Source organism: Pan paniscus, chromosome 1 (assembly GCF_029289425.2).
Source record: "Pan paniscus chromosome 1, NHGRI_mPanPan1-v2.0_pri, whole genome shotgun sequence".
NCBI lineage: Eukaryota > Metazoa > Chordata > Mammalia > Primates > Hominidae > Pan > Pan paniscus.
This window is the reverse complement of record NC_073249.2, coordinates 21,238,857-21,258,337: the sequence shown is the minus strand read 5'-3', so window position 1 is coordinate 21,258,337 and position 19,481 is coordinate 21,238,857. Positions and strand designations below refer to the sequence as shown.

Genomic DNA, 19,481 nt, shown 5'->3' with positions numbered 1-19,481 from the left:
TATAGACAAAAGACACAAGACTCATGGGTCAGAGACAAAGACTTTTTACCAGCAGTGCCTCAGTGTCTCTCATCATTGCCCCCACCCGTTTCTGTGAGGAGGTGATGGAGCTAGGTGTTAGTTGCATGCAGGGGTTGTCCCATGAGAGAGAAACCGTGAATCTTAGGAGACATGGAGCTCTTTTTATGCGGCTGCTGGTATATCTGCCCATGCTTCACTCCAGAGATAGGGGGTGACTTCCTACCCTGGGATGCAGAAATGTCTCCCAGGAAAGGAATGGAAGGGTTTTGTCTCTGTTGTCCTGGAACACAGCCAGGCAGATGGGCATCTTCTGCTTCACTCTCCTTACTTTCTACTCTACTCTCTTCTTCTTCTATTCTAAACCTGGCTGTGAGTGCCTTTGCTCAGAGGGCTGAAATGTGGAATCTGAATTCCAGGGAGAATTGTTTTCCCACAGCAAGATGAGGACAGAGCTGCTGGTAGCGTGGCGGCCCTGACAGGAGCTTTGGGGGAGAGAACTGGAGCCCAGGGGATGGGCTTAGTGGGGATGGGAAGAGACGCCTTGGAGGGTGTGAGCACAGCTCCTTTCTGGAGTTGCCATAAAGGGGTGTGGAGATCTGAGGTGGTAACCAGAAGGTTTTTGAAAAAAATTATTTAAAATTATTTCTGAGCTGGGTGGGGTGGCTCACACCTATAGTCCCAGCTACTCAGGAGGCCAAGGTGGGAGGATCACTTGAGCCCAGAAGTTTGAGACCAGCATGGGCAACAGAGTGAAGCCCTGTCTCTACGGAAAGTTAAAAAATTAGCCAGGCATGGTGGTGCACCTGAGGCGGGAGGATCACTTTTGCCCAGAAGGTCGAGGCAGCAGTGAGCTGTGATGGCCCCACTGCACTCCAGCCTGGGCAACAGAGCAAGACTCCATCTCCACAAATATATATGTGTATATGTGTGTGTGTGTATGTTTGTGTATAATATATATATATCTTATAGTTCTATACAAATCATAAGTCGGTGCTGGTTGTGACCTTTGTGATTTAAGCAATCTGTGGGGCACACCCGGCACTATTGGAATGTGAATCGATGCCGTTTTATGTATTTAGACATTATGTGGGAAGGAGTTCTCCACAGTGAGAGGCCGTGCCTTCCCATCCCTCACCCGGGAAGGAAGCATTCCTTGGCCAGAGGTGTAGTCAGTTGTGTGTTCATACCAGGGTGATTTACTTCACATTCTTCAGTCTTCAGATATTCGTATTAGAAAGCCGTGCGTTTGGAGGCACGAGGATGTGGCCTGGGAGAGGAGAGTGGAGTTGGGGGTGAGACTTTGGGCTGCTGTGTCCTCTGCAGGGGCAGGTTTAGGGAGAGGAGGCATGGAGGGCTGTGGGCAGTGATTTTGAGAAGGGGCTGCAGGCCCTAGGCTGGGCAGGCAGGGGTGAAGAGGGGATCAAGGTGCTGTGTGCTGGGGTGCAGTCAGTGCATTAGAGGTCCTCAGAGTATCACAGGACTGCTGAGAGCTGGGGTGACCAAGGACTCAGCTGCCCATAGAGGATGTTCTCTGTGGGGCTCAGGTCCCTTGGCCTGCCCCCTGCCTCTAGCTAGTGTCCAAAATGGACAGAGAAAGAGACAGACAGTGAGAGACAGAGAGACAGAGACAGACACAGAGACAGAAAGGTGCAAAAGGCACAGACAGAAAAACAGACAAAGACAGAGACATGGAGTCAGAGACAGAGATACAAAGGCAGAGACAACAAGGAGACAGAGAGATAGAGACAGAAAACAGAAACAGACACAGAGATAGAGACAAAGAAAGAAATTGAGTCCAAGACAGAGAGACAAAGAAAGATGGAGATAGAGAGGCAGAGACACAGAGAGAAGGTGAGCTCGTGTCAGCCTCTCCCTCCAGGGTTGCAGGTCAGCCTGGAAGCTGGACCTGGCAGGGAGCCTGTGCCTGGCCCTTGTGCTACAAGCGTGGCCCCTCCATCCCCTCCCCGACCATAACTGCAGCCCCCAGGCCAGGCCCAGCTTCTCCCTGCTGATGAGGTGAGCCCTTGGGTCCCCACCTGGGTGACGGCCCCCGCTCGTCCTTTCCAGATGGGAAACCAGTGCAGGTGGACCCCCACCACATCCTCATTGAAGACCCTGATGGCTCGTGTGCACTCATCCTGGACAGCCTGACCGGTGTGGACTCTGGCCAGTACATGTGCTTCGCGGCCAGCGCCGCTGGCAACTGCAGTACCCTGGGCAAGATCCTGGTGCAAGGTTAGCCTGAAGGCCTTCCTGGGGGAGGAGCCGCCCTGAGCCTCCCACCATGGCAGGCCCAGCTGCGGCGGGGTGGTGGGACAGTGGGGTGGACACATCTGACCATGTTCTGAGGGGATCATTGGGTGCTCATAGAGGGCACTGGGAGGGGTGGGGATCCTGCAGCCCCTTCCCTGGCATCACCCTCAGCTCCATCATGGCATCTCTCTGTCTCTCTGTATGTCTCTGTGTCTGATGCACTGTATCTATCTCTTTCTGTCTTTGTCTCTCCTTGTCTGTATGTCTCTATCTCTGTCTTTGTCCTTTGATCTCTGTCTCTGTCACCCTGTCTCTGTATGTCTTTTTCTGTCTCTGTCCTTCTGTTTGTCCATCTCTATGTGTCTCTCTGTCTTTCTGTTTCTCTGTTTCTCCATCTCTGTCTGTCTCTGTTTCTTTATCTTTGTCTCCGTGTCTATGTCTCTGTCTCTTTCTGTCTCTATCTCTGTTTCAATTTCTCTTTCTCTGTCTCTTTCTGTCTCTGTTTTTCCATCTCTCTTTGTCTCTATCTCTATTTCTCTCTGTCTCTATATTTCTCTGTCTCTCTGTCTCTGTATCTTTATCTCTGTCTCTCTGTTTCTCCATCTCTTTCTTTCTGTCTCTGTGTCTCTTTCTTTGTAAGTTTTTCTGTCTCTATCTCTGTCTCTGTGTCTGTCTCTGTCTCTCTGTCTCTGTCTCTAATGTTTCTATCTGTCTCTCTCTCTGTCTCTTCCCTCCACAACCCCACAGTCCCACCACGGTTCGTGAACAAGGTCCGGGCCTCACCCTTTGTGGAGGGAGAGGACGCCCAGTTCACCTGCACCATCGAAGGCGCCCCGTACCCGCAGATCAGGTGGGGCCCAGGCCTGCCTGGGGATGGGGCATGAGGGGGTCGGCTCCCACCTGGAGCATGGGGCACGGGCCATGTGTTCCCGTGTCAGGGTGGGCTAGACATGGCCACTGGCCTTCAGCTGAGAATGGGCTTCGTGGGGCTTTGGTTCATTCTGGATGTGCGGCCCCCCTCAGCCGGGAGGACACGGCCAGGCTCTGTCTTGGCTTCTGGAAGGGTGGGCTCTCTGAGGACCCCTGGGGTCTGAGGGCAGGGCAACCGGGTCGTGAGCACAGGTAGCACAGCCGGGCGTGGCCCTGAGATAGGACATAGGAGGATGTCGCCGGCGGGGTAGAGCATGGCCCAAGTCCTGCCTCACGTGCCCTCCGGGTGGATTCCAGGTGGTACAAGGACGGAGCCCTGCTGACCACTGGCAACAAGTTCCAGACACTGAGTGAGCCTCGCAGCGGCCTGCTAGTGCTGGTGATCCGGGCGGCCGGCAAGGAGGACCTGGGGCTCTACGAGTGTGAGGTGAGGAGTGCAGGAGTGGGGACCGGCCTCGGGGCCCAGGCCATCCTTGCTGGCCATCCTCTGGGCTCTGATTGTGGAGGGGCTTAAGAGCCCAGTCCCTGTCCTCAAGGTAGGGGGCTCTCGGCAGAGGCCAGGGGACACCATACCCACTGCTACACCCTTGATGACAGGCCAGAGGCCACCATGCCACTGTCACTCCCCCATCACAGGCCGGGGGCCACCAGGCCACTGTCACCCCCCATCACAGGCAGGGGGCCACCATGCCACTGTCACTGTCATCCCTGGCCACACCACTGCCCCATGCCCTGGCCTTATTCTTCCTCTGCCTCTAAGCCTCTTCTCTGCTCCCATGTCAATCTGGATGCCTTCCTTGACTTCCCTGGCCATTTCAAGGATGCCGCTTGGTTTTTGCCTTTGGGGGACCCGGCTGGCCTCATGAATTTTGTCATTCGTGTCAAATGGAGTGTCAGTCATCCAGTGTAGCCCGGCCCTGCTCAGGTACCTTTTACCTGTGGAGACATCCAGCCTACGGGTGGACAGAGCTGCCTTCTGCTCCAGCCACTGTGTCTGCAGGGCCGGGGCAAGTGCTCCTCAGGGTGGGGCCCAGGCCCAGTTCCAGTCCTCCGGTCCTTCAAAGCCTGCAGTGCTCGTGGTGGTCGTGGTGGCTGTGTGCCAACTATGGGTGCCCCAGGCTCCAGGCGCTAGCTTCTGTCCAGTTCCTCCAGGGGCACTTGTCCGGCCACCACCTCCCACCGTGTGGCTGCTGCTGTGAGCCTGTGGGGAGCCTGCCCCACACCACTCTGGCTGGAGAAGCCAGAGACCCAAGTGAGCTCTTGATTTGCACTGTCTGATACCATTACTAGCCACACACAGGGATTTAAATTTAAATTTAAGTCAACTAAAGTTAAATCCAAAGCTAGGTGCTGTGGCTCACGTCAGTAATCTCAACAATTTGGGAAGCCAAGGCAGGAAAATCACTTGAGCCCAGGAGTTTGAGACCAGCCTGGGCAACATATTGAAACCCTGACTCTGAAAAAAAAAGAAAAACTAAAAAATTAGCCAGGCACAGTGGTGCACACTTGTGATCCCAGCTACTCGGAAGGTTGAGGTGGGAGGATCCCTTGAGCCCAGGAGGTGAAGGCTGTAGTGAGCTGAGATCGTGCCATTGCACTCCAGCCTGGGTCACAGAGCAAGACCCAGCTTTAAAAAATACATAAAATGAAGTTAAGTTCAGTTAAAGATTCAGTTCCCTGGCTGCTCTGGCCCCATGTCCCATGCTCAGAGCCACACGTGGACAGGGCAGATGGAGAGCATCCTCATCACTGCAGGGGGCCCTAAGGCCGTGTGGGTCCCCCAGGGATGCTGTGGCGGGGCTGGGGCCCTTCCCCTTGTGGGAGACACACCAGGATGGGGGCTGCCCATGCTCCCAACATGGCCACAGGGAGAGGGCCCTACCCGTGGGGAGCCTTGGGCTCTGAGCCGGCCCTGCCGTCCTTGCAGCTGGTGAACCGGCTGGGCTCCGCGCGGGCTAGTGCGGAGCTGCACATTCAGAGCCCCACGCTGCAGGCCCGGGAGCAGTGTCACAGGGAGCAGCTCGTGGCTGCAGTGGAAGGTAAGTCCCACCCCTGTCCTCGCCACCAAGGCGGCTCCCCACGGCCCAGACCCAGGCTGGACCCTCACAGGCCTGGCCGTGTCCAGGAGGACAAGACTCTCACCCTTCCCAGTCAGGGTCTGCTGCCTGGAGGACCCTGGAGGAGGGGCTGGGCTGGCACCGTGGGGCAGGGAGAGCCACAGATGGTAGACGGGGAGGCTGCTGTGGGCCAGGCACAGGTCCCAGCCCCCTGCTGGAGGCAGCACCTGTGTGGGCTGGTGGAGGGTAGCCCCTGAGCCCGGGCCTGGATGGAGGCTGAAGAGGTCACTCTGGGTGGGCGGGGTTCCCAAAGCCGCTGCGTTCCGGAGAGGGGAAGCCTGTGCGCAGAGGCCAGGCCTACACCCAGGGCAGCTCGCCGGTGGCAGACAGGAGGCGGTGGGCCTAAGGCAGTGGGGAGGTTGCAGCAGGAACAATAGGAAGGACATCTCTGCAGAGGGCCAGGCCGGGCCCCAGCTTGGCTCCCAGGAGAAGGAGCAAGTGTCAGGGGCCTGGCCCCTCTATTCAGGGTAGGGCTGGCTGTGGAGATACCTGTCCTGGTCTGGGGCTGCTCCTGGGGTCCTGGGAGGGCCTTGGGCTGCAGAATGACTTCACTAGGGATGAAAGGTAAGGGGCGGAGGGAGAGGTGGGGCACATCACCTCATTTCTCCAGGCTCCCGGATGCTTTGTTCAGGGCAGGGGCAGCCAGGATGGGAAGAGGGTCATCGGGCATCCGTCTTGGGCTCCCAGTTGGAGCTGCCCATCTGGACAGGTTTTGAGCCTTCCATCCCTGGGGACATGCAAGTGGAGGCTGGTCCAACACCTGGCAGAGCTGCAGCTGCCACTGTGGGATTGGTTGGAATACATGTCCTCCAAGTCTTAAACATTGGCTCCTGCAACCCCACCTCAACTGTCTCTCCCAGTGCCCAGTGTCTGAAAGCCAGTTGCCCATATGGACCCCACAGAGCTGGGCCATCTTTGATGCCCTCCATGACCCTCAGGGAGACCCCTCCCCTGCTGGGCAGAGGTCCTTGTTCCTCAGCCCACACGGTGCCACTGGCACTGGCCAACCTCCGACTGTGAGTGCCCCATGTCTGACGTGTCTCTGGGGGCCCTGAGACCTCCGTCAGCCCCACAACTGGTGGCCATAGCACCACACAGAACTGCTTCTGGAGCCGCCAGCACCTCAGCCTCCCATGAGTCTTGTGTCTCATGGCCAGCTGGGACACCCAGGGCTGCCTCTTGCTGGTGACAGGAGCGTCCTCCACAGTCGTTCACTTGGCTGTCACAACAAGTCTCTCTCTGGGTCTGGAGGAGGGGGTGGCAGGGGAGAGAGGCCACCAGTGCTGGACAGGGTGTCAGCGCCTCAGCAAGGTGAGAATGCAGGTCCTTGAAGAGCCTGGAGCTGGAGCCAACGCCTCCCCGCTTCTAACTCCTATCCTGCTGCTTCATCTTTAACCCAGCAGCTCTGCAGCCTGAAAAGGCCCTGGCAGGCCTCTGCGGGGTGGGCGCTGCCCCCTCACTTGTGAATCATGCTGCGCACGGCTGCATCCCTCCTGTAGTCGCAAATACTCACTCTGGCCCACAGCCGATCAGGTGACAGTTTAGGTCCATGAATGAAGGTGCCAGAGAGTGTATGGGCCCAGAGGCGCCTGGCTGTCAGCCCCAAGTGCAGGGAGGATGAGTGGGGAGGCCCCGGGTTTTCCCATCACTCTGTGCAGTTCCCATCACTGGCCTGCAGGTAGTGGACACATTGGCTTTCTCTGGGGTCAGCTTAGTCTAAACACACGGCGCCTTTTGGTTGGATCTCATTCTCTCCTCACATGGGCTCTCCTCTCTCCAGGGGGAGCCTGTGAAATACACACCTACGCATATGTATACAAGTGCATGCACACACGTATGCATGCACATACATCTGTGCACATACACACACTTGGCACGTGTGTGCACAGAAATGCACAGTACGTGTGGCTCCCAAGTGCACATATAGACGCAGGCAGTCCCTGAAATTCACGTGCTCCTCATCTGAGACAGGTGTAAAGCCTTTCTCCACATGGCAGTCCAGCAAAGCAGATGGTGTCCCACCCCCTGACCCGGAGCTGTGAGGCCATGTGCCCCAGGCCACGTCACTTGACTTCTGGGCCTCCTGCTCGTTTTTTTCCCTCAGGGTGCTGGGGAGGGTCACTGAGATGTGAAGGTGCTGGTGGCCCGTGGACTGCCCGCTGGCCAGCTGGCTTGGGCTGAGAGGGGGCCATCTTTGTGCCCTGATGATTCTGCCCAGGAGCTGCAGGGGAGAGTCCTTGAGGTGACTGGGAGGAGGAGCTGCCTGATCCCAGATGCGTCCCATCCGATCACTGGAACCACAGGCCCCATCCTGCTGGCTCTGGGGAGGGAGGCAGCTAGGAAAACCTGGAGAGACCATGGAGTGTGTGGACTGAGGATGCTCCTATAGGGAGATTTGGGCTGACGCTCACTCAGAGCTCAGCACCCTGTCCAGGCATCCCCTGGGGCTGTTCTTGGTAGGACTTCTGTGGCTTTGTGCCACAAAGCTCAGTTGTGCCACTTTCAGGACTCCAGAGTCCCTCTCTCCTGAGGATTTTTTGTAACAGAGTCCCCAGCTGCCTCAGCCTCAGTGTGGCCGCTGGCTCCCTGTGCAGCCACAGGCCATTTATTCCCTTCTAGGACTCGGTTTCTATGTCTGAGAAGTGGGATTGTAGGTCTGACAAATTCACGGGGCTCCCTTGGCACATGGGTTGAAGGAGAAGCTGGAATTTCTGTGCAGGGAGCATAGGTAGGGTCCTCATTCTCCCCCCAGTCCCTGCAAGACCCTCGAGAGGGACAGTGGGTCCTGCCTTCATGAGGGGATGCATTGTCCTCAGCCCTCATTCCGCAGCCACTCAGGACAGGCATTGTCACCTCCATGTCAGAGGCCCAGGAACTGGGGCTCTGAGTAGACAGGCTGCCCAGGGGCAGCTTAGCAGGTGACTACAACGCTGTGCCACTCCGATAGCTCAGCCCCTAGCACTGGCTGGTCTGTAACCCTCGCTATTCCGACTGTTTTCTTTGTAGTCACTGAGCAAGAGACTAAAGTCCCCAAGAAAACCGTCATCATGTAAGTGCAGGCGTGTTCCTAACCTTCCTTCTGACTGCAGTGCCTCCTGCATGCCACTGACCTGCCTGGATCATGCCTGTGTGGCCCAGCCACCTGCTTGCTGCCTGTCTGCTCACATAACATGCACCCTCTGACTGCCAGCACCTTACAGGTACTTGCAGTTACCTTGCATAGGCACCTTCCCCTGGGGCCTCGATTAGTTCCACACTTCACAGCGCTCTCTTCCAGGGCCTCAGTACACTCCGTGGTCCCACTGTTGCAGCAGAGTAGACTTATTCCACACACTTCACAGTGGTTCATCTAGGGGTTCATCAGGAGCTAGGCCTGAGAGCTGCTTTCCTCAGTGGGCCAGAGACAGAATTCTAATCCTCAGCACCCTGGGATTTACGACAGTGTTGTCCAACAGAACTTTCTGTGGTAACAGAAATGTTCTATATCTGCCAGGCGCAGTGGCGCAGGCCTGTAATCCCAGCACTTTGGGAGGCCAAGGCAGGTAGATCCCCTGAGGTCAGGAGTTTGAGACCAGCCTGGCCAACATGGTGAAACCCCATCTCTACTAAAAACACAAAAATCAGCCGGGTGTGGTGGCGGGCCCCTGTAATCCCAGCCACTCAGGAGGCTGAGGCAGGAGAATTGCTTGAACCCGGGAGGCAGAGGTTGCAGTGAGCCAAGATCGTGCCACTGCACTCCAGCCTGTGTAATAGAGCAAGCTCTGTCGCGAAAAAAACAAAAAGAAATGTTCTATATCTCCCCTGTCCACCACAGTAGCCACTAGCCACTTGCGTCTGTTGAAGCATCCGGAATGTTGTCCAGTGTGATTGAAGGACAAATTTTAAATTTTAATTTTTGTTCATTTGAATTTAATTTACATAGTGCATTCATAGTGGACAGCACAGCCTTAGGGCCCTTAGAGGTCCCCAAGCCCGATTTTCACATTTGGAAGATGGGGAAACTGAAGTTCAGGGAAGAGAGGAGGTTAGCTCTGGGTGGCTAATGACTGGAAGCCACTTCCCCAGTGCCACACCCACCATCCCTTTCTTCATCCTTCAGTGCCTCAAGGATTAGGAAAATCACACATGCTGCTGCTGCTGAGGTAACACAAGAGGACCAGAAATGGGTGAACCCATAAATGTAGAGTTGGTTTTGACCTGAATAATCTGAGAGGACTTCCAATAGAAGGTGTGTGCAGGCGGGAGTGATGGAAGAGCTTGCAAAAGCCAGGAGGCAGGAAAGACTGTGGTTTCCTAAGGCCAGATGGCTGAGAAGCTCCAGCATGGGAAAACTCTTAGTTCTCAAGGGGCCTACAACCTCCTAAAGGGGCCTTCAGTTGGCCGTATTGTGGGAAAATCCCATTGCCAGACATTTGTTGAGATCCTGGGTTAACCCTTCCTTGGCTTTCTCCCTCCTCCCCTAAAACAAGTTGCTCCTATGATGCCACCCCACAATAGATGGGGCTGCCTGGATGCTGGTGAGCACCCTACTCCTGGAGGTATGCAACGGTGCCAGAGCCTCACATAGAGTAGGTCTACATTTTGTCCCTTTGGGAGCACTATTATTATCTACATTTGATGGATAAGAAAATGGAGGAGCAGAGATGGAGCCAGAATGCCCCACTGGCAAAGCTGCAGAGGCGACTCACGCCTAGGGAAAGGAGGACCAGGTGATTTACAAGCATACAAGTCCAGTCTGTTCCAGGCTTAGGAAGGTGGCAACCCTCACTCTGCAAAGCATAATTTACCCACTCAGCTTGAGGACTGGAGGGAGCCAACTGCATAGGCATAGCGCTGAACCCAAGGGTGGACCACACAGGGAGAGGCACTGAGGAGGCAGTAGACCTGAGAAGGAAACAGGGCTTGGAGACAGACCCCATATGCTGTGCTTGCAGTCTCAGTACAGGATGCCCATGTGTCCTTGTGGGGGTAGCAGTGAGTCCAGCATTTGGGGGATATTTAGGAGTCCCCATCCACCTGTTGGGCTGCACTCAACTTACCACCCTGCATCAGCAGATCAGGCAACATGAGGTGAGCAGATGGGGTTAGGCCCAGGCTCTCAGCAACAAGCCTACTGCCCTAGAGCCTGGGTGTGAGGCAGGAAATCAGGCCTGTGGGCACAAGTGGGCCACATCTCTGAGCCTCAGCTTCCCCATCAGTTAAGTGGAATATATCACTCCCTCCTTAATAGCTGAGGGCTGGAGGAGGCAGGACCTGTCATTGCTGTGCACCCCAAGGGGTGGTCACACATCTCTGGGCTCATGCCTGGGAGCAACTGCTTCCAGATGGAGCCCTGAGTTAGATGAAAGCAAAACTAAATGAGAGAGAGACAGTACTTTGGACAAAGCAGACAGCTGGCAGTAGCTCACTTGGTGATGACTTTGTCACCTCATACATGCCACATCCCTTGTCTTGAGCCTGAGGGAAGTGCAAGGCTGAGGGCAAAATGAGTAACAGGCAGGGAAATGGTATGTGTTGTGTGTTACTCAGCACGTTCTGCTTCCCTACGTGTTAACTCAGTTTGCTCTCAGTGCTCAGCAAGGTCAGGGGCACCGGGCACCAGAGGAGGACCTGGGCTGACTGCTCTGCTTCTCCCTCTTGGCCCCAGGCAGATTTTGAGCCTCTTTGACCCTCTCTGTCCCCTATAAAGTGGGATCAGACCCTCTCCCAGGTTACTGCAGAGTCAGACAAGAGAGCTTGCAAAGTTCCCAGCCAGTGCCCCATGCACAGCCACGTACAGCCAACCTTGCATTCTGCCTCCGTCACTCCTCCCCAATCCCATTTTGGGAGATGGAGCCAGGCAGGAGGAGGGGCTTGTCTGATGTCACACGGCTCATCATGGCCAAGCCAAGTCTGGGGCCACGTATCACCCAGGTTTCTCCCTTGGCCTGCCTAAAGCCTTTCTGGGCCTCACACTTTCAGACCCAAAGGCCAGGAGAACAGGTCTGAGCTCAGCCCCCACCCCACCCCCACGGCATAAGCTGTCCAGCCCGTCCCTGGCTGAGGAGTTTCAGGGTGTGCAGGCCCTGCCCTCTGAGAGTTGGCCACGCACCATCCCCCATGACACAAAGCACAAAGGTGGGATGGACCTGGAGGGGAGACGGGCACCGGGGCCACTGCAATCAGGATGTGACCTGGTTTTTGGAGGCGCTTGCCTATGCAGTGCGGCACAGGCCTCCCCACGTACCTCACCTCTTGTTCTCAGATCTGCACACCAGAGACAGGTTGGCCACATGGGACCTTGTGCTTTGTTTCTTTAGTTCTGTGGCAGGGGGTGGGGGACTCTGTAGGTTGGGCTCACATGCATGTGTAAGAGTTCTTTGTGCACTCTCACTGCTGGCTTGCTGGTACAATAACCTGAGCTCTCATGCTGCCCTGGCAATCCTGGGCGCTGTGCCCATCTTTTCTCGGGCCCTCTCCTCCCTCCCCCAGAGAAGAGACCATCACCACTGTGGTGAAGAGCCCACGTGGCCAACGACGGTCCCCCAGCAAGTCCCCCTCCCGCTCACCTTCCCGCTGCTCTGCCAGCCCGCTGAGGCCAGGCCTACTGGCCCCCAACCTGCTGTACCTGCCAGGTGCTGGCCAGCCCCGCAGGCCGGAGGCAGAACCAGGCCAGAAGCCCGTGGTGCCCACACTGTATGTGACGGAGGCCGAGGCCCACTCTCCAGCTCTGCCCGGACTCTCGGGGCCCCAGCCCAAGTGGGTGGAGGTGGAGGAGACCATTGAAGTCCGGGTGAAGAAGATGGGCCCGCAGGGTGTGTCTCCCACCACAGAGGTGCCCAGGAGCTCATCGGGGCATCTCTTCACACTGCCCGGTGCGACCCCCGGAGGGGACCCCAATTCCAACAACTCCAACAACAAGCTGCTGGCCCAGGAGGCCTGGGCCCAGGGCACAGCCATGGTCGGCGTCAGAGAGCCCCTTGTCTTCCGCGTGGATGCCAGAGGCAGTGTGGACTGGGCTGCTTCTGGCATGGGCAGCCTGGAGCTGGGGGAGACCGGCATCACCCTGGAGGAGGAGGGCACCATGGAGGAGGCGGGAGAGGAAGAGGGGGAAGACGGAGACGCCTTTGTGACGGAGGAGTCCCAGGACACACACAGCCTTGGGGATCGTGACCCCAAGATCCTCACGCACAACGGCCGCATGCTGACACTGGCTGACCTGGAAGATTACGTGCCTGGGGAAGGGGAGACCTTCCACTGTGGTGGCCCTGGGCCTGGCGCCCCTGATGACCCTCCCTGCGAGGTCTCGGTGATCCAGAGAGAGATCGGGGAGCCCACGGTGGGGCAGCCTGTGCTGCTCAGCGTGGGGCATGCACTGGGTCCCCGAGGCCCTCTCGGCCTCTTTAGGCCTGAGCCCCGTGGGGCGTCACCACCGGGACCCCAGGTCCGTAGCCTTGAGGGCACCTCCTTCCTCTTGCGGGAGGCCCCGGCTCGGCCTGTGGGCAGTGCTCCCTGGACGCAGTCTTTCTGCACCCGCGTCCGGCGTTCTGCGGACAGTGGCCAGAGCAGCTTCACCACAGAGCTTTCCACCCAGACCGTCAACTTCGGGACAGTGGGGGAGATGGTCACCCTTCACATCTGCCCAGACAGGGATGGGGATGAGGCGGCACAGCCCTGATGCTGCTGCCATGGTGGCTTGGGGCAGCGGGGAGAAAGGAGTGTCCTTGAGGCCTAGGACGCTGCCCGGCCTCAGCAGCAGCCCTGGGAGCCTCCTGAGGGCCCTCCCTGTCCCTGGCCACGGGCCCTTCTTACCTCACTCAACTTCAGCCAGGAGGACTGGGTGGTGCTTGCAATGTTGGAATGACCGGCTCAAAGACCTCAGCTCTGGGCTGTTTCCTGTCAGCCTGGCAGGAGCCTCAGGACTGTGGACGAAGGATGTGGCCTTGGGCATTTGTCCTGTTCCCACATGGGCCTGGTCCCTCCCTCCTGGCCCCAGCCACAGCTGCCAGGCCTGGCATGGCCTTGCCTCTCCTGCAGTCTTGGTGGCCTTGCCTCTCCTGCAGTCTTGGTGACTGAGACCCTTGGGTGGCGCTTCCCAGCTCTGCAGGCCCTCCTGGCCTTCTCTGCAGGGTGGACACAGGGTCTGTGTGTGGGCAGCAGCCCCTGTCTCTCAGCAAGAATAAAGCAGCTTCCTGCGCACCTCTCTGATTCTCCTTGCCTCTCCACTGGGCAGCCCTGGGTCCCCTCTACCGGCAGCCCTGGGTCCCCTCTACCTGCAGCCCTCAGGGGAGCCCCTACCCTCATCTGCCCTTGACTGTGAGGTCCCCTGGCTGGCCACTGCCTGTGGAGTCCCGGCCCACCCTGGGGTCCCTGAGTGGACCTGCGGCAGCTGGTTCCCATCATGGAGGGGCCACTCACAGGGGCACATGGCATGGCCAGAACAGCCAATCATGCTCCTTCCTGGTATGCGGGGTGCCAGGCAGGCCTTCCCCAGCCCTGGGCAGCTGGGACTGTTGTCATGGCAGACGTGGGGATGTGGTGACCCCGTGGGGCTCAGGATCTCAGCATCAGGGGTCAACTTCATTGTCTCTGGCCGGACGATCCCAGCACCATTAGAGTAAAACCCGAAGCCCTCCAGCCCCGAGGCTGGCTCAGGGGTCCTGCTGACTGCCTTGGAGTGAGGAGGGTGGAGAGGAGGGTGCCCTGGCAGTGTAGAGAGCAGCCCGGGTGTCCTCTCCAGGCTGGTGACTGGGGATGCAGCAGGGGCCCTCAGCAAGGGCTTGAAGACACAAACAAGGCGGGAGGGTTGGGGCAGGTGACCTGCTGGACCCGCGTGTGAGGTGCCTGGCTGATGACCAGGTGGACGGGGAGGCTGCTGAGGGGGAGCTGCCAGTGGGGACCACGCCCAGCAGGGCTCTGCAGGAGTCTCTTGCAGCCAGCAAGGGGCCAGGTGGGGCGGCCGGGGCCGGGGTTGCAGGTGGAGGGGAGGGCAGATTTGGGTCACAGGTGGAGGAGAGAAAGATGCCCGACAGGCGGGTGCAGGCAGGGGCTGCCCTGGGAGGGAGGGCCCATCCCCGGGGAGGGGTCCACGGTCACGGCCGCCTGGACGCCCACGGAACCCAAGCTTCCTCTGGTTCTCACCTTGGCACTAGGCTGTGCCCAGGTTTGAGGAGAGGCCAGCCCTGGTGGGGGGGTTGTGATCAGAGGCAGAGCCAGGGCCTGGGGCGGGTATCCAGGCCTGGCTGCTCCCTGGAGGTGGCGACACTCTCCCGAAGGTTCCCGGGGAGGACGAGGCTGAGCTCGCGGGGGGTCTAGGAGGAGGAAGTGCCTGCCTGCAGCATGGGTCTGTGTTTTTTTTCCTTTCTGTGTCCCAGGCCTCCACCTCCAGGCAGCCTCCTGAGAGGGGAGTGGGTGGGGAGCAGCCCAGTGTCGGCCCACCTGGGCGGTCTCTGAGGAGGGGGATGGGGTTCCTGGAGACCCCTCCGCAGGCTGCAGCTATCCCAGACCCCTGGGCCTCACCCCCTCTGCACTCATTTGCCCCTTCTACAGACACCACCCTGGAGCGAGCGGACCAGGAGATCACATCTGTCCTGAAGAGACTGCTGGGCCCCAAGGCGCCAGGCCCCTCCACAGGGGACCTCACTGGCCCTGGCCCCTGCCCCAGGGGGGCACCCGCACTCCAGGAAACCAGCTCCCAGCCCCCAGTCACCAGAACTTCGGAGGCACCTGGTGAGGCCCAGATGCATGCTGATGACAAAGACCCCCAGGGATTGACCCCAACCCTGGCTGTGCAACATGAGGGGTGCCCATCCCATGGGCATTAACTGGCCAGGCCCCAGTGACCCCGATTTGGAATCCCAGTGGCTCCATGCACTGGGGGTCCTGGGCAAAGCCTACCTCTTGCTTGGCCTCAGTTTCCCCATCTGAATCTGGCACAGAATGGGTTCTGGAAGGTTCCTCCTGCTCTAAATCTGTTCCAGGAGCCAGAGGCTTCCCATGCTTGGCCTGTGATGGCCAATTCAGGTGCCCTGTGCTCCTCAGTGGACAGGGAGGAGGGGGAGCAGGGGGTGAGAAAGGAGAGGAGGAGAGAGAGGAGAAGAGGGAGAGGAGGAGAGGGGCAGAGGGGGAAGAAGACAGAAAAGGAGGAGGAGGTGGAGGAGAGAGGGGCAGAAGCAGCCAGTACCCCAGACAGACCAGACCAAACTGGCTGCTACAAGAGCCAGCTCTGTGGGTCACTCAAGCCCTTTCCCCCAGGTGTTATGATCACCTAAGCCCCTTCCCCCAGGTGTTGGGGGTCTCCTGTTATGAAGCACTTTAATGGCTTTTTTGTCTTTGGAACGGGGTCTCACTCTGTCACCTACGCTGGAGTGCAGTGTGCAGGGATACGACCACAGCTCGCTGCAGCCTCAACCTCCTGGGTTTAAGCGATTCTCTCACCTCAGCCTCCCAAGTAGCTGGGACTACAGGTGCATGGCACCATGCCCGGCTAGCTTTTTTATTTTTGGGTAGAGATGGGGTATTGCTGTGTTGCCCAGGCTGCTCTCAAACTCCTGGGCTCAAGCCTTTCTCCTACCTCAGCTTCCCAAAGTGCTGGGATTACAGGTGTGAGCCTGGCCACCAACCTGCTCGAGCCCTGGCCTCGCTCCAGCCCAGTCCTCAGGTCCCCGATCAAGGACCTTTTCCTAAAGGGACAGATGGTGCATCTGGGGAAACTGAGGCCTGGGTTGGGGGAATCTCATCCCAGGCCCTGCTGCTCGCCGCAGGTGGCTGGGGGGCCTGGAGTCAGGCGTCCAGAGAGCCATGAGGACAGGGCTGGAGCGAGGCCAGAGCTGGGGCAGGATGGCAGCCAGACTCCTCCCCTGCCCCGTCCAGCGTCCTCTGCATCCTGCTTGTGTAGGCTTCTCGGGTCCATGCCCTTCTCCTTCTCCTTGTTTGGCCCAGACCCTGCCTTGGTTATCTTCACACAAAGGACCATCACGGCCTTGCGTCCTGCGTGTCTACCCACTCTGGTCACCCCACCCCATCTTGCAGGGCCTTCCCTGATGCACCCTCCCCAGCCACCCCTACCTGGTCCCATCACCTTGGAGAAAGGCCATCAGGCTGGAGCCAAGCAGGATGAGACCTCCAGGGCACAGTGCCCTCCCCAAGGACTGCACGGGACAGCCCCCCACCATGGTCTCACGCTTAATTCCCTAAACACATGCTCCAACCAGAGTTTCCAACAGTCCCATAGTCCCTGTGCTGCTTCTGTGGCCTCCCGCAGGGCCAGGGGGCATAGGGTTCGGGACAAGCAGGCCACCTTCCCCCATGAGATGAGAGGGCCACCCCTCGGGTCTGCTTTCCCACAACAGGCACGGAAGCCCCCAGGCCTTCAATGAGCTCAGGCTCCTCCCTCTAGCTGCCTGGGCACCCTGGGGCCACCTAGGGCCAAGGGGCATCCCTCTAGGCCCCACCTTGGTGTACATTTGCTCCGTGCACCTATCACGGGGCTGGCTGGGTACAGGGCCTGGCCCAGGAGAAGGGGCACAGCATCCCTGTCACCCTGGGAAGTGGTCTCTTCTCATTCTTCTGGCCTGTCACCCTTCCCCCCGCAGTGATTGAGGGCTGGTGTCTGCAAGGGAAGGACAGGTCAAGGCTGGGGCGGGGGTCTGGGAGGACTGGCCCTGACCCTCACTCTCACTCTGCCTCCTGGGTGGAGTGCACCCCGCCACATCCAATGGGCTGTGTGCCAGGGCCACAGTGGCTGAGCAGACAAACCTGCCCCAGGTGCCGTTTGGCCCATCCTGGGCAGATCGCGGGCTCCTTCACAGGCCTGACGCTCGTTCACTCTGTCCGATGCCTCTGCAGAGTGGGCATGGGTTGGCCTGCTCTGGCCATGACCCCACCCACCCTGCCTGTGGCAGGCATCCGTCCCACTCGTCCACCTGCTTGAAGCTCACGTGTACCCGACTCCTACAGCCACCTGCCCTGTCTCCCAGCAGCCATGCCCCCGAGGGTGCCACAGCCCCTCCTCCACAAAGGCCCAGAGCAGGAGCCGGAGGCCATTGCCAGAGCCCAGGAATGGACTGTGCCCATTCGGTAACCTCCCCAGACTGCTGGGTCCTGCAGTGGGGGCCAACCCCCATGGGACATCCCAGGGCAGGCAGGGCAGGGCACGAGTTACCGCGGTGGCCTCACAGCCCTCACTCCACTCCTTGCCAGCAGCCACCCCGGACAGGGCAGGGCGGGGAGGAGAGGCCACCCTTGGGATGAGAGGTGTTGGGGGGCCCCCTCCACACTAAGGGTTGGGCCCCCATCTGTACATCTCATCCCAGAGAGGCTTTGCTGCAGCCTCTTCCGAGTAGTGGTGAGCAGGGATCCCCTATCTCACTGGGAGGCCTGGCTGCTCAGAACGTGTGGCGGCCCGGCAGAGCCTCACCCCACTTCCTAACCCCAGGATGGAGGGTGCAGCCTGGCCCGGGGCAGGCACAGGGGAGCTGCTCTGGGGCGTCCACAGCCACGTGGTCACAGAGACCACACAGAGGACCTACACATACCAGGCCATCGACACGCACACCGCACGTACGGGGTTGGGCCCAGCTGGGTTATAAGCGTGATCCCCATGCCCCCTGCCCAGGGCCGGGGGGCATTTGCACATGTGCAAAGGCCTCCCAGCCTGTCCCAGCCCTGCCCCAGCCTGGGACCCCCACATTCTACTCACCGTGTCTCCTCAGAGGGGCCAGAACCCTCCACTGGGGAGAGGCAAGTGGCGGTGAACTTGGTGTCCATAGGACCCTGTCCCTGAGAGCGACAGCTGAGTTAGTGAGCTCCACCGGCCCCACCAACTCCTTCTGATCACCTGGCCAGCTGAGGTCAGAGTGGGAGAGGCAGTGGTTCCATTGAAGGAGTACCCCTAACTGTCAGAAGCCTGGGCGGTCAGGATGGGGTGCTGTCGCTTGGGCTGCGGGGGGCGTTCAGTTGCCCACAGTGTATCTCAGGGTCTCACCAACCATCCAAGCATGGTAGGCTGTGGCTGGCACCCAGGGTTGTGTGGCTGGGGAGGTGGTCTCCACAGTTCCCTCCCTGCCCTCCCAGGGCCCCCATCCATGCAGGTAACCATCGAGGATGTGCAGGCACAGACAGGCGGAACGGCCCAATTCAAGGCTATCATTGAGGGTGACCCACAGCCCTCGGTGACCTGGTACAAGGTAGGCGCACAGGTCCAGGTGGGTGAGATTCGGGGATGGCCCCAGGAGCTGGGGGGCCCACGGGAGGTGGGTGCAGTCCACACCGTGCACTTCCCCCATATCCCCCCTAGACTGGACACACAACAGGTGTCGGAAGCACTGCTCAGTGAAGGGTGGGGTGATGGGGTCCCCCAGAGTGGGCTGATAGCAGCCCTGCCGGTCCTGTGCCTCCAGGACAGCGTCCAGCTGGTGGACAGCACCCGGCTTAGCCAGCAGCAAGAAGGCACCACATACTCCCTGGTGCTGAGGCATGTGGCCTCGAAGGATGCCGGCGTTTACACCTGCCTGGCCCAAAACGCTGGTGGCCAGGTACTCTGCAAGGCAGAGCTGCTGGTGCTTGGGGGTGAGTTGGTCTACCCCTCCTGGGCCCCAGGCTCTGCAGCCGGGCTGGCTGGGTATAGGTCTTGGCTCCATGGGGCAACCTCTCTTCCCATGGTGGTACCTGGGTGGGTGTGGTACCTGGGTGAGTGTGGTTCCATAGTCTTGGGTCCACGGAGCAGCTCCCGTCAACATCACAGCATTGGGTTCCATGGGGATCAGGGTGGTCACCTTTGCCCATACCAGCCACTTCCCACTCCTTAGGGGACAATGAGCTGGACTCAGAGAAGCAAAACCACCGGAGGAAGCTGCACTCCTTCTATGAGGTCAAGGAGGAGATTGGAAGGTAGCACCCAGCCCCCTTTCCCCTGGACTGCCGGATGGCTCCTTTCCCCAGGCCACCTGGGCTTCCCTCACTCCCTCCTTCCTAGGGGCGTGTTTGGCTTCGTAAAAAGAGTGCAGCACAAAGGAAACAAGATCTTGTGCGCTGCCAAGTTCATCCCCCTACGGAGCAGAACTCGGGCCCAGGCATACAGGGAGCGAGACATCCTGGCCGCGCTGAGCCACCCGCTGGTCACGGGGCTGCTGGACCAGTTTGAGACCCGCAAGACCCTCATCCTCATTCTGGAGCTGTATC

General features: G+C 59.0%; 1 protein-coding gene across 1 annotated transcript in view; it reads left to right on the top strand.

Annotated features, from left to right (window-relative positions):
* Positions 1–19,481, top strand: part of OBSCN (obscurin, cytoskeletal calmodulin and titin-interacting RhoGEF) — a 169,465-nt gene that overhangs the window by 138,271 nt on the left and 11,713 nt on the right. The window contains exons 86-96 of the mRNA XM_055104619.2: positions 2,089–2,256; positions 3,022–3,124; positions 3,502–3,631; positions 5,132–5,243; positions 14,850–15,029; positions 17,282–17,378; positions 17,737–17,861; positions 18,375–18,487; positions 18,701–18,869; positions 19,109–19,190; positions 19,276–19,476. Coding sequence (XP_054960594.2) covers positions 2,089–2,256; positions 3,022–3,124; positions 3,502–3,631; positions 5,132–5,243; positions 14,850–15,029; positions 17,282–17,378; positions 17,737–17,861; positions 18,375–18,487; positions 18,701–18,869; positions 19,109–19,190; positions 19,276–19,476 — 1,480 coding nt within the window. The remainder of the gene's footprint in view (positions 1–2,088; positions 2,257–3,021; positions 3,125–3,501; positions 3,632–5,131; positions 5,244–14,849; positions 15,030–17,281; positions 17,379–17,736; positions 17,862–18,374; positions 18,488–18,700; positions 18,870–19,108; positions 19,191–19,275; positions 19,477–19,481) is intronic.